At 28.2% G+C, this 15,031-nt stretch overlaps 2 protein-coding genes across 5 annotated transcripts in view; both read left to right on the forward strand.

The window, feature by feature from the left end:
- On the forward strand, positions 1–6,823 carry LOC109856274 (aminopeptidase Q-like). The gene is made up of 12 exons (XM_020431349.1): positions 1–543; positions 667–1,119; positions 1,193–1,376; positions 2,125–2,275; positions 2,555–2,651; positions 2,800–3,191; positions 3,423–3,739; positions 4,128–4,315; positions 4,716–5,018; positions 5,257–5,326; positions 5,536–5,595; positions 5,887–6,823. The coding sequence occupies exons 1-12, from the start codon at positions 62–64 to the stop codon at positions 5,995–5,997; spliced, it is 2,808 nt and encodes a 935-aa protein (XP_020286938.1). The 5' UTR covers positions 1–61; the 3' UTR covers positions 5,998–6,823.
- A 2,435-nt stretch (positions 6,824–9,258) lies between these two features.
- The window catches only part of LOC109856245 (aminopeptidase N-like), a 26,924-nt gene continuing 21,151 nt past the window's right edge, over positions 9,259–15,031 (forward strand). For 2 of the 4 annotated variants that reach the window (XM_020431293.1, XM_020431294.1), the window contains exons 1-4: positions 9,259–10,196; positions 10,320–10,778; positions 10,852–11,035; positions 11,748–11,898. In XM_020431293.1, coding sequence (XP_020286882.1) covers positions 9,706–10,196; positions 10,320–10,778; positions 10,852–11,035; positions 11,748–11,898 — 1,285 coding nt within the window. In that variant the 5' untranslated portion in view covers positions 9,259–9,705. Of the gene's footprint in view, positions 10,197–10,319; positions 10,779–10,851; positions 11,036–11,747; positions 11,899–12,136; positions 12,234–12,378; positions 12,771–13,000; positions 13,321–13,704; positions 13,893–14,327; positions 14,631–14,856; positions 14,927–15,031 lie in introns of all 4 variants that reach the window. The other 2 variants (XM_020431295.1, XM_020431296.1) reach the window with 2 other exon arrangements.

Raw genomic sequence — 15,031 nt, forward strand, 5'->3', positions numbered from 1 at the left:
TGTCTTTATTTGCATATAAATTTCTTATTTAACAAACAAAATAATTTTATAGGTTTATAATATGCAGATGCTTACATTTCTTGGAACATTGTGCTTAATAATTTTACCCGGAATTGCTTTTTCAACTGATGAAAATTTATCTCAAGATCTACACTGTATACAACCGATTGAATATATTATGAATATTTCAGCGGATGTACATAATAATTCACTCAACGTCAATTCTCGTGTCAAACTCAACATTTCATGTACAGACCAGAAAATACGACTGTTTGTCAAACACTATTGTAATGTTATATACGATTTTAACATCACTACTAACATTCCTCGGCATAATTATTCGCATTGGTTAAACGAGCCATTTTCTACGAAAGAAGGATTTATTGACATCGTTCTCAAGGACCAATATATAGAAGATTTTAAAATAAAACAACGAAAAAGAGATATACAACCTGGAATATATTGGATAACTTCGAAATATAATTGCATTTTAGAGAAAGTTGCAACAATTATCCCATATGTACCTGAAACTAAAAAAGAAAAGTGAGTAAATAAAACGCTACTGCAGTAACAATTTCTGTTTTCGTTCTGTAGAAATAAGATGTACACAGTTTTAGTAGTTACATATCAGTGTATATTTATAATCTACGTTTTTTCATTATATAGATATTTGATTTTACCGCGTATTCCCGCTGAATGGATATTTCCTCATTGGAAAAATCCCACAACAAAAGCCGCATTTACTTTACAAATTAAACATACCTCTAATGAAATAGTTTTATCACATATAAATGGTGATAAAGAAACTGAAGGAAATCAGCCCTGTACAGTATTTCGTATTACACCTAAAATATCTACTCATTTAATAGCAACAGCAGTCGTACCATTAGAGTATATCGATTATCAATATACTTCTCTTCATACACGTCTTACCATTCAAAACAGAGTGCAAGTAAACAACGAAAGTTTATACGCAGTATTTCTTATAAAGGATTTTTTGTCACTTCTAAAACACAAGATAGAGAATACCACATTAGTTCCATACGTGCAGTATGTAGCACTTCCAATAAACTCCACCAAGTATGAAACTATAGTAACAACTGGACTTGTACTCTTCAGGTAAAATTAACTTAAAACAATCATACGTATGATAAAAACGACAAAATTGATGTAAGAACAATATTATTTTTAGAGACGCTAATATTGCATACAATAGAGAAGTAGATTCAATTATAAAACAAGCAAAAGTAACATGCTTGATTGTACGCTGTGTGCTACAAGAAGTGTTCAGTGAATGGTTAGTTACATTGAAACAATTCGATTCTTGGTTCCTTGAAGGTTTTTTGACAGTTTACGGAGTTTATGTATTCGATCAAGTAAGTTTTGCACTTAATGTAGGTTTGTTGATAGATGACACTAAATTATTATCTTAAGTAAAACATTTTACTATTATATATATAATATTAGTTAAGAGAGTATACGAAGTTTTTCATATATGCAAACCTAGAATCCTATATTATTTAAAGAATTGGTATTTCAGTTCAAAAAACTCACGTGAAAAAATTATACGTGAATGCATATATATAAATGTATACAACGTATATATACGCACATTTTTTCCGCACAACATCCTGCGATCAACTCTTACTGACCAAACTTACATATATTCATTTAGTCTGATACTAAAAGAGTCCGAAATAATTTTCTATTATTTAACATGTATAATATTGTAACATTAATACTTACAAAATGTATATTTCTTGTATGTCTATTGAAAGTTGTAAACAGTATGCATTATACACACTTCAATAGCAAATATACACATATGTATATGTATGACTAATACATATATGCAAAACGATATAATAAAAAAAGATACGATGTACGTAGTGAATGTAAAAAATATGTTGAAAGAGTTTAATGTCACAATTTATGTTCAATTAGTAGTTGTAAAATTTATAGAACTTCTTGGACGATATTACTAATAATAATTTGCATATACTAAATTTTTTATTATTATTTGAAATTCCTATCAATTTAGTAGCTTCACACTGTACTTTCATTTAAAAATAATACACAAAAGTAAAATAGATATATGTGTAATCATACAAACTATGTTAATAGAATTACAATACAACTTTACTGAAGTCGATTGCGATCCAGACACGACGAGTAGTTTTTGAATATACACAAGCATATATTGAATCTAGTGTGCCTATACAAGAAAATCTATTTTTCCAAAACATAACACTTAGTGCCATGTGGAAAGAAAAATGTAAGAAAACTCAGAATTTAAAACTTTTAATTGCTTACGTCAGTGCTTAAAAAACTGCATAACAATATAAAATCTCATTCTATATATCCGCAATTTATGAAAAAAAAAAATACACCAAATGAAACTATGCACAATAATGTTCGTGAATAATTTATCAAACTATACAAGAACATACACCTATCATTGTCTGTAGAAAACATGAAAATAGATATACATATAATATATATATCTTTGTGATAATTGTTTGATAACTTTTGATTAATTGAAATTATGTTGTAGCATTTAGTATATTCTCTATGATCAATAATGTCTTTTATAAGAAAAATGTCCTATACAACTCTATTTTTGAGGCAGCGATAAAATTGTATTCTATCACGTAAGTAATAATTATTAAAGTACTTACAAAATGTGTAGTAAACTGTGAATTGCAGTCAACGTAACGTGAAAACAGTATTGCATATTTTTCTATACAAGGTACACCATATACTTAATGTATTTTGTGTTATGATTTTTGTTGTTATTAGTAAAAATACATCAAGTGATACATTTAATGAACAGTCCATTCTTGATATTCTATGGGAAAATGTACGTGTTGTGCCGGCCGTACATACAAATATTCATTTAGAGAATATAAATATAAAAAATGTGATAACGTCCTGGATACCACAACATGGTTATCCTGTGGTACAAGTAACACGAGACAATGACGCACAATCTCTCACAATAAAAGTTATAGACTGTATCGCAATGAATCCAAAAGAAATGTGCGAACACAAGTGCATACCTGTAAAATATGTAAAAATATCAAAAACTAAGTCTATTACACACTATTACTCGTACCTAGACCAAGAAAGAAAAGATATCGTTGTTTTGAATATTGAGGAAGATGATTTTATCGTGATTACAGAGCAAAATGGTAATACAAACAAATTATGATCGTAGTTCCCTATGTATTTGTTATTGTATATTCAAACATTGTACCAACATATTACATTTACTCTGTTCTTTTTAAGATAAGGTTTCTTCTTTTATGCTTTTCTCTTTTTCTCGCTTTTTTTCATTCTTTCTTTCTCTTTCTCTGTCTTTGTTTCTTTGTCTTTTTCTATGTTTTTTGTATTATTTTCTTCTAAACATTTGTTTGTTGTAGGATATCGCGTGAACTATGATTACAAATTTTGGGAAAAGTTTGGTTTTCTTCTGAAAAATGGAAAGCCACAAAACTGGGATATGTATGAAGTATCTGACGTAACTTTAGCCCAAATACTCGACGATGCTTTTTATTTTTTAATACAAAATGCAACAAACTACGACTATAAAGTTGCAGGAATGAATATAGACATATTTTTCAATCTTGCAAGCAATGTACTTTACATGGAAAATGGGTACATAACATGGTATCCAATATTTAATGCTCTTCAATATGTATCACAACTTTTTCCGTTTCCAGAAAGCGCAAAAATCAAGGTAAATACTACATTGCAATGATACAGAACAAAATAGAAAAGGTCAAAACAACATTTTATCTAAAAAAACACTCAATGAAAGAGTATTCTAATATACATGGTTTACGTTAAATGTTTTTCTCCGTTTGTTTTTTATCAACTGACATCAGAAAAACCCACTAAAAAGAAATCTACATATATATGACATTGTCCAAAAAAAAAAAACTAAACCAGTGTGCATTTAGAAACGTACATATATTAAGAATAGTGAAATATAAACTGTTTCACATTACAAAACTTTATAGATGTACAGTAATGTAATACTGAAATAAGAAAACATTTGGCTACACTTTTAAGTTACAGATTAATCAAAATACATATAGTAACACACTTTTCACTGTCTTTTATAGGATAAAGCAATAGAATTATTGAATAAATATCTTGAAGATACATCACATAATACTGTTTCCGAAAATAGCATTGATACTCAATTATATCACGAAGCTTTAAAATGGACATGTATTCTTGGTAGTTCAAAGTGTAAGAAACACCTTATTGATATATTAGAGTGGCATTTACACAATCCTGCACAAAACAAGTACGTTTTTCTATTTCTTTAGTACCAACTAACGTTTGTATAACACTTTGCTCTATTGATATATTATACATACTATTATATATTTGACAATATGAGTCTTGATATAGTATTATGATATTTGCAAAAACACTAGACATTCGCAAATGACATATTTTCTAAAAATATGTACAATTTTTACAAACCATTCATAGATTTGTACAGTTTTCTTACACATATATTCATATATAAAGTTAAATAGACATGACCTTACAAAGTGTCTTGCTTCTACGATTATAAAAAACGTAATAGCATATGTGGCATACGTAATGACATATTATTACGATATCATGAAAAAAGTAAACTCGTCCGAGTGATAAGTGTAGAAGTAATTTTATATATTTATTTTTGTAAATATTTGCAGATTGTTGGTAACTTGGCAGAAATGGATATATTGCCAAGGTGTGACATTAGGACTTATAAATGATTACATGTTGTTCTTTACAATACAAGACATTTACTTGTTACAAGAAAAGCAAAATCACTTTTTTCACCTTTTATCTTGTCGTGGACACAATTACAAATTAGAAGTGCGTTATGCACAAGAACATACTTTAGGAAAAGAAAGTGATTTTGTTAGCATTCTTTTCCATATTGTTGCAAGGCACGTAAAAAGTTTTTCTTCACTGGATGATATACTACGCCAAATACAAAATAAATTTCCAAGGTGAACAAGGTTTTCTATATAAAACTGTTAATTTTTTTATCTTATTACTGTATGTACGATATGTATAATTTACATCTTGTATGTAGTTAATATACATCTTGTATGTAGTTTATATCTTTTCATGTATATTATGTTTATTCAATTTATATAAATTGGATTTTTTATCTTACAAGAGTATAATGTAACTACTAAGAAGGAGTTTATACTAAATATCTGTTATGTGTGTTTCATTTAAAAGACCGGTTGGCCTACTTGCAGTTGTGAATTTTAGTATTAACCACATATATTTAGATGAAGATCTCGAAACGGTACGTTATGTGAACTTAAATGTTTAATATAGCTATAACTGTAAAACAATCTTCTTTTTATTTGAATACGTACATTAAAGCATGTACGTAAAAAAAGTATATTAGTTATTTATATAGTTGTAATTTAGCACAATAAAAGAATGACAAATATAATAGTGAGTTATTTAGTAGGTATTACATTCAATATTTTTATTACATGGTGGTTTTAGATTACTAAGACTGTAGTAGCGATGGTTACAAATTTAATCAACAGATATAATCTAGAAACGGTGAGAGGTTTTATAAATAGAATATAGTTTTTAAATAAAAATTAAAAATTATTTTACAAATTAAAGTTTTTAAAATACAAATTGTTATATTTGTTCAGTACTTGTTACGTGAGTAAATCATTTTTTTTATTAATAATATAATATAATATGTTCACACATACACAGTTTTATATTGTTTTCTTTTGTAGTAATTCTTGTTTTTTGTATTATAAAACTGTATTATTCAACATTATTAAACTTCTGCAAAAGTATACAACATGTTATCATTAATATAATTTGTAATTTTTGCAGCCAGTATTTATACACGACGTCATTATGAAGAAAATGGTGAAGCGTCGAAGGATTATACGAAGCAAGAAACTACTTATTCGGGTTGTACCTCATTATGTACTACACTATTAATCACATGATGATTTTAGCAATTTTTTTGTATAGACATATGCGTTTTAATTTAAATAGAAAATGGTATTTATGTATTGCTGTTAATATCAAAGTTAGTTTTGTATAACAAGATTTAATTTATTTTATGACACAAAAAAGTATTTATTAATTATGTTTAAAATGTAGAATTTACAGACTTTAATACATTTAATAATTTGCAAAGTGATCATAAAATAAAATCAAATGTGTGATACACGTATTGCTACTATTACACTGTATTTCAGTTTACACAACTGCGCGATTAAGTGTATATTTAAGATTAATTGCTCACAGCTGAATATATAAAACACACGTTATACAAAAAAACACATTCTGTAGGTATTCAAATAACATTTTGCAAGTACCATCGTATTCCAGTGCATCGTTATATGAACAGCATATAACCAGTAAATCTAGACAGAACTTTGTACGTGAATATATTGTCATCACACATAAGAACGACTTATTCATCCTAAGTATGTAATACACTTTCAAATTAAGAGTAAATAACTTACAATATGTTAGCAATTTGCTCGTTATTTGTTGGTATATTGGATGAGTATTAGATAGATTCTTGTGCGCAATATGCACGTATGTGCGCGATGAAATATGTTCACAAACAAAATTCAGACAAATTACATATAAGATTTGCATATTTAACGCGCGCAATCCGTGCACGCAAAAATTATTATCTGAATATATAAAACTATGAAATGTATAAAACAGAAGCAATCTATATAAAACAGTATTATGTATGATAAAATGATATATGATACTCGTAATAATATTTTTATGCTTTTAAAACCTGATAACCAATAATTCAATTAAATTTTATTATGTTATTTAGAATGTATTTTGTTTTTTTATTTAATATGTTCAAACAAAAGTATGTATAACAAAATTTTATAATAAAAAATGTATTTGCACAATAAACTTTAATATGTTGTGACAATTCCTTAATTCTTATCACTGCGCAATATTTTCAAGAAAATGTACGTGGAAACATTTGTATGCTATCTAACATTTTTTTCTGAATTTCCATTGTTCTGTGAATTAAATTGTGTTAGAATCAAAAAGAACATTTTCTTAGGTACTTATTATTTTTTTGTTTACTTATCGCTTATTACTTAAAAGCATACTTATATACAAAGTGTTCGACAATTAGTGTAATATCTTTCGTAGACAGTTAGAAGGAGTAAAACTGAGTCGAATAGTACTGAACTATTTTTTCTTATTACATATAATAATAGAGTATTTATTGAATAAATTACGTCAATCAACTCCGATCTTTAGCTGAAAGCACGTCGTTGACCTACGCATTTGCTCAGATAAAATTTCTTGCGTGCAAAATTAGCGCGCGTTAAATAAGTATGTAGGTACCTCTTGTAAGTGAGTTGCTTGAATTTTGTTTCCGAACATATTTTATCTCGCACACGCGTGCATATTGCGCACAAAAACTATCTAATATCTATTCAATATACCATCGAATAACGCGCAAGTTGCTAACGTATAGTATTATTTACTCTTAATTTGACGGTATATTACATACTTATGATGTATAAGTCGTTCTTGTGTGTGATGACTAGATATTTACGTACAAACTTCCGTCTAGATTTACTGGTTATATGCTGTTCATATGACGACTCCTTGAGATAGAATTGTGCTCGCAAAATGTTATCTAGGTAGTGTGCGTGAGCCCTCCGCGCAACTGACGTGCACTGCCGTGCGCCCAGCTAAACATCGACGCTGATTAGCGTGATTTATCCAAAACTTACTTTTGTTTTATAAGTAATATATATAAAAAAGTTCAGGACTTCTCAACTCACTTTTAATCTTTCTATCTGTCTACGAGAGATTTTACACTACTTGTATATATTTTTTTGCACAAACATCCAGCGATTGGCACTAATGACCATTTATATATTTCAAAGATAAAACTAATTTTCTATCTAACATTTTTTATCTGTATTTTAAAGAAAAGTGCGAGGATCCAATTCGACAAAATCGTATAACACATGTTTGGCCGAAATTCTGTACAAAGACTCTACGCTCGCGTCTAGCGTGACGCTCCAGAAAGTCATCGCATATGTTTATGCGTGTAACAAAAAAAATATTTACATACTAGATCAGAGTAGCTATAGTGTTCAAGTAATTTTTTTAAAAGGTAAAATAGTTTATTAAGTTTTTTCCATAGAAAAGTAATTTCCTTGCAATAAATCTTTTACAGTTTCGCGAGCGCACCGTTAGCACATTTAAAAATAATTAACTAAAACTTGGTTTTGATTTTTATATTATTTTAATTGTACAGTTAAAAAAAAACATTAACATCCTGAAATATTTTCTAGATAAAACATGTCAAAACATATAAATGTGTAGGAAACAGTGAAAATTTATATTTCGAAACTCATAATTCTATACATACATATGTATATACATAAAACACAATCTACGAAAAAAGGTCGTTTTCCCGATACAGGTGTTTACATCGTGATAAATATTTATTATTTCACGGAAAAGACTGTCTTGTAGTTATCGATCATCTCTACAAGAGGCACGATCGCAGATATTCTTAGGCAATTCGTTTTTAAACTTATATAGTGATAATACGTATAAAGTGAAAAGTAAGATTTATATTTTAGGAGCTAGAGATATTATCTCAAACATGGTAAGTTATGAAAAGCTCGTTTATTATGTGGTAAATATTCATATTTATTGTTGTCAAGTATATTTTCTAGTTTTCACCTCACGGTAAAATTCTATAAAATTCGTTAGAAAGAGAGAGAGAAAGAAAGAGTTTTCTTTCTATTAAAAAAATTTATTTCTGCTTTAATTTATCACTTATTGTATAAATTTTACTGCTTGTAAATAAACCATACATGACTATTACATAACTATTAATGCAATCTAAAAATATCGTATTTACAATGACATAATTTGCAATGTGTGACATACTACATAATTAAAACGCGCTCAAAATTTGTAGACAAACTTTTCGAGTATACCTTTGTTCGTTCAAATAATAATGTAGGATGTTAATCTATTTGACCACGCGGCATTAGGCGCGGCGCGAAAAATCTTTTGAGTCGAGCGATTATCGAAACGCCCGTGATCGATGCCGGTAGATCTGACAAGAGTGAGAATACTCGCCCTGTCCTTGATGATAAGAAAAACAAGAGATAAGCGAGCTGCGGCGCTACCGAGGTTGCTAAACGAGAAAAATAAAACAGTCGTTATCCGCTGCTCCGAGTTGACTGACTTTTGTGTTTTCCCGAGCCGTTGTATTCAAATCGTTTCGCACAATTATATTTTCATTCCTTAATAAAGTATATTTTATTCTGCTTATTAATTGAAGACACGAGAAGATTATTTTACCTTTTAAATAAATAATTCCTACAATAATTTGTTAAAATTGTCTAGCACACTTTGTGTTTTTCTTTCTCCAATCGTCCTTCTATATATCAAATTAACGCAATCATGACAACTATTATGCGAGTGTATCTATATGCGTACGTGATAAACATAAAGACATCGAAACAAAGTGATAAACATATTCTAGATGGGTCATACACATCTGTTTTTGACAATTATATCGGATAAAAAATGAACAATTGATGTGTACATTTATAATTTGTCAATTGCGTCTTTAATGGCATATGCATTTCTTGTTTAACAAACAAAATAATTTTCTAGATGCACAGTATGCAGATGCTTACATTCTTTGGAACTTTCTGCTTAATATTTCTACCTATATTTGCTTTTTCATCTGATGAAAAGTTATCTCAAGACCAACAATGTATACAACCGATTGAATATATTATGAATATTTCAGCGGAAGTACATAATAATTCACTCAACGTCAATTCTCGTGTCAAACTCAACATTTCATGTACAGACCAGAAAATACGACTGTATGTCAAACACTATTGTAATGTTATATACGATTTTAACATCATTACTAACATTCCTCGGTATAATTATTCGCATTGGTTATACGAGCCATTTTCTACAAAAGAAGGATTCATTGACATCGTTCTCAAGGACCAATATATAGAAGATTTTAAAATAAAACAACGAAAAAGAGATATACAACCTGGAATATATTGGATAACTTCGAAATATAATTGCATTTTAGAGAAAGTTGCAACACTTATCCCATATGTACCTGAAACTAAAAAAGAAAAGTGAGTAAATAAAACGCTACTGCAGTAACAATTTCTTTTTTTGTTCTGTAGAAATAAGATGTACACAGTTTTAATAGTTACATATCAGTGTATATTTATAATNTACGTTTTTTCATTATATAGATATTTGATTTTACCGCGTATTCCCGCTGAATGGATATTTCCTCATTGGAAAAATCCTGCAATCAAGGCTGCATTTACTATTCAATTTAACCATACNTACAATGAAATAATTTTATCACATATGGTTGGTGATAAAGAAATTGAAGAAGATCACCTCTATACAGTATTTCGTACTACACCTATAATATCTACTCATTTGGTAGCAACAGCAGTATTACAAGAGTATACTGATTATTATAACTATACTTTCTTGTTGTATCATACACGTCTTGCTATTCAAATTAGATTTCAAGTGAAAACCGACATTTCATACGCAGTATTACTTATACAAAAGTTTGTGACATTTATCGACGACAAGAAAAAGAATACCACATCAGTCTCATACGTTCACTGTGTAGCACTTCCAATAAACTCCACCAATTACAAAACCATAGTAACTACTGGACTTGTACTCTTCAGGTAAAATTAGCTTAAAACAATCATACATATGATAAAAACGACAAAAGTTTTATAAGAGCAATATTATTTTTAGAGACGCTAATATTGCATACAATAGAGAAGTAGATTCAATTATAAAACAAGCAACAGTTACATGCTTGATTGTACGCGGTGTGCTACAAGAAATGTTCAGCGAATGGTTAGTTACATTGAAACAATCTGATTCTTGGTTCCTTGAAGAGTTTTTGACATTTTACGGAGTTTATTTAGTCGATCAAGTAAGTTTTGCATTTAATAAAATTTTGTTGATTTAAATGACACTAAATTACTATAATATAATAAAACATTTTACTATTATATATATGTATAATACTGTAACAGTACTATCTAAAAAATGTATATTTATTGTATTTTTATTAAAAGATGTAAACATGCATTCTACACACTTCAATACTAACCCTCCGGAGTTACACTGGGTAAAATTTACCTAATCGGAACTAACATTTGTGTGTATCTTCGGAAAGGGGAGAGGGTGGGTCTGGTTAGTAGCTCGAAAAATACGTCTCAAAAGCTTGTTTTAACGCTCAGTAATAAGCGTTAGAAAATCGCTTCGGTAAAATTCACTCAGTGTAACTCCAATGCTATGTGGCATAAATAAGTGTAACTCCGGAGGGCTAAATATATACATATATATGTATGTATAATACTCCATATATATGCGAAACGATATGAAAGAAAAAAATATTATGTAGTCATCTTAAAAACTATGTTAAAAGATTTTAGTATCACATTCTATATTTAACTGGACTTTGTAATATATTTACAGAAATTCTCGAGTGATATTACTACTAATAATTTGCATATATTAACACATTTTCTATTTTTTGAAATTACTAACAATTTGATAGCTTAACAGTATAGTTTTTCACCTTAAACTAAATACTAAAACTAAAGTAGATGTATGTGTATTTATACAAATTGTATTAATAGCTTTACAATGAAACTTTACTGAAATCGATTGCGATCCAGACACGACGAGTAGGTTTTGAATATACACAAGCATATATTGAATCTGATGTATTTATACAAGAAAATCTATTTGTTCAAAACGTAACTTATAGTACCATGTGGAAAGAAAAATGTAAGAAAACTCAAAATTTAAAACTTTCATTGCTTAGGGTTTTAATTACAATACTACATAACAATATAAACTCTCATTCTATTTGTACCAAACTTATGAAGAAAAAGAATACAAAAAATTAAAAAATGCAAAATAATGTTCGCAATTATTACAAAACATGAAAATGCATATACATATAATATACATATTCTTGTGATAATTTTTTAATACCTTTCAAATAATCGAAATTATGTTGTAGCATTCAGTGTATTCTTTATGATCAATAGATTCTTCTATAAGAAAAATGTGTTATACAACTCTATTTTTGAAGAAGCCATAAAATTATATTCTACCACGTAAGTAATAACTATTAAAATACTTGAAAAATGTATAGTAAACTGTAAATTGCATTAAAGATAACGTAAACAAAGTATTAAATATTTGTTTTTTAAAATAAAAAAACAATCAATATTTTTGTGTTATGATCTTTGTTGTTATTAGGAAGAATACATCAAGTGATACATTTAATAAACAGTCTATTAGCGATATTTTATGGAAAAATGTATCTGTTGTGTCGGATGTATATAAGAATTCTCATTTAGAGAATATAAATATAAAAAATGTGATAACGTCCTGGATAACACAAGATGGTTATCCTGTGGTACAAGTAACACGAGACAATGACACACAATCTCTCACAATACAAGTTATAGACTGTATCGCAATGAATCCAAAAGAAATGTGCGAACACAAGTACATACCTGTAACATATGTAAAAATATCAAAAAATAAGTCTATTACACACCATTACTCGCACCTAAACCAAGAAAAAAAAGATATCTTTGTTTGGAATATTGAGGAAGATGATTTTATCGTGATCACAGAGCAAAATGGTAATACAAACAAGTTATGATCGTAGTTTCCTATGTATTTGTTATTGTATATTCAAACTTTGTACCACTATATTACATTTACTCTTTTCTTTATAATATAATGTTTTTTCTTTTATTCTTTTCTTTTTTTTTTCGCTTTTTTTCTTTGTTTCTTTCTCTGTCTCTGTTTTTGTTTCTTTGTCATTTTCTATGTTTTTTGTATTATTTTTCTAAACATTTGTTTGTTGTAGGATATCGCGTGAACTATGATTATACCTCTTGGGAAAAGCTTCGTTTTTTTCTGAAAAATGGAGAGCCACAAAATTGGGATATGTATGAAATATCTGACGTCACTTTAGCCCAAATTCTCGACGATGCTTTTTATTTTTTAATACAAAATACAAAGTACAACGAACATCCTTTTGCAAGAATGAGTAATATAGACACATTTTTCAATCTTGCGGGCAATGTACTTTACGTGGAAAATGGGTACATAACATGGTATCCAATATTTAATGCTCTTCAATANGTATCACAACTTTTTCCGTTTCCAGAAAGCGCAAAAATCAAGGTAAATACTACATTGCACTGATATAGAACACAATAAAAGAATCAAAACACAATTTTACTTAAAAAATCACTCAATGAAAAAGTCTTTTAATAAACATGGTTTACGTTACACATTTTGTCCTCCGTTTGTTTTTTATCACCTGACAACAGAAAAAGCTACTGGAAAGTAATATACATATATATGACATTGTCCAAAAAACAAAGACTAAACCAGTGTGCATTTAGAAACGTACATATATTAAGAAAATTAAAATATAAACTGTTTCAAATTACAAACCTTTATAGATGTAAAGTAATTCTGAAATAAGAAAACATTTGGCTACACTTTTGAGATACAGATTAATCATAATACATATAGTCACACACTTTACACTGTTTTTTATAGGATAAAGCATTAGAAATATTGAATAAACTTCTTGAAGATACATCACATATAAATGTTTCCGAGAATTGCATTGATACACAATTATATCACGAAGCGTTAAAATGGACATGTATTCTTGGTAGTTCAGAGTGCAACAAACAACTTACTGATTTATTAGAGTGGCATTTACAAAATCCTGCACAAAACAAGTACGTTTTTCTATTTTTTTTAGTACCAACTGACGTTTGTATAACACTTTTCTGTACTGATATATTATACATAATATTATATATTTGACAACATGAGTCTTGATATAGTATTATGATATTTGCAAAAATACTACACATTCGCGAGTGACTTATTTTCTACAAAAATGTACAATTTTTTCCAAACCGTACATAGATTTGTACAGTTCACTTACACATATATTTATATATAAAGTTAGTTTATTTTTATATAAAGTTATATATAAAGTTAAATAAACATGACCTTAAAAAGCGTTTTGCTTCTACAATTATAAAAAACGTAATAGCATCTGTGGCATGAGTAATGATATATCATTTCGATATCATGAAAAAAGTAAACTCGTCCGAATGATAAGTGTATAAGTTAATTTATATATATATTTTTGTAAATATTTGCAGACTGTTGTTAAGTTGGAAGAGATGGATATATTGCCAAGGTGTAGCATTACGAATTATAAGTGATTTTATGTTGTTGCATACAATACGAAACATTTATTTGTCACAAGAAAAGCACAACCAATTTTTTCAGCTTTTATTTTGTCGTGGACACAATTATAAATTAGAAGTGCGTTATGCACAAGAACATCATTTAGGAGAAGAAAGTGATTTTGTTAACCTTCTTTTTGATATTGTTGCAAGACATGTAAAAAAGTTTTCTTCACTGGATATTATAATAAGACAAATACAAGATAAATTTCCAAGGTGAACAAAGTTTTCTAAATAAACCTGTTAGTTTTTGTATTATCTTATTACTGTATGTACAATATGTATAATTTACACTATACATCTTGTATGTAGTTTATATCTGTATATGTATATTATGTTTATTAAATTTATATACATTGGTTTTTATATCTTACAAGAGTATAATGTAACTACTAAGAAAAAGTTTATACTAAATATCTGTTATATGTGTTTTATTTAAAAGACCGGTTGGCCTACTTGCAGTTGTGAATTTTAGTATTAACCACATATATGTAGATGAAGATCTCGAAACGGTACGTTGTATGAACTTAAATGTTTAATATAGCTATAACTGTAAAACAATCTTCTTTTTATTTGAATACGTACATTAAAGCATGTACGTAAAAAAAGTATATTAG

Source organism: Pseudomyrmex gracilis, unplaced genomic scaffold (assembly GCF_002006095.1).
Source record: "Pseudomyrmex gracilis isolate BER0280 unplaced genomic scaffold, ASM200609v1 scaffold_112, whole genome shotgun sequence".
NCBI lineage: Eukaryota > Metazoa > Arthropoda > Insecta > Hymenoptera > Formicidae > Pseudomyrmex > Pseudomyrmex gracilis.

Bases quoted from the DNA above. Each gene is read 5' to 3' on its own strand.
- LOC109856274 (XM_020431349.1), top strand. From the start codon at position 62: ATGCAGATGCTTACATTTCTTGGAACATTGTGCTTAATAATTTTACCC. The intron at 2,276-2,554 runs GTAAGAAAACTC...ATTATGTTGTAG, and splicing joins TGCCATGTGGAAAGAAAAAT to CATTTAGTATATTCTCTATG. The intron at 3,192-3,422 runs GTAATACAAACA...TGTTTGTTGTAG, and splicing joins CGTGATTACAGAGCAAAATG to GATATCGCGTGAACTATGAT.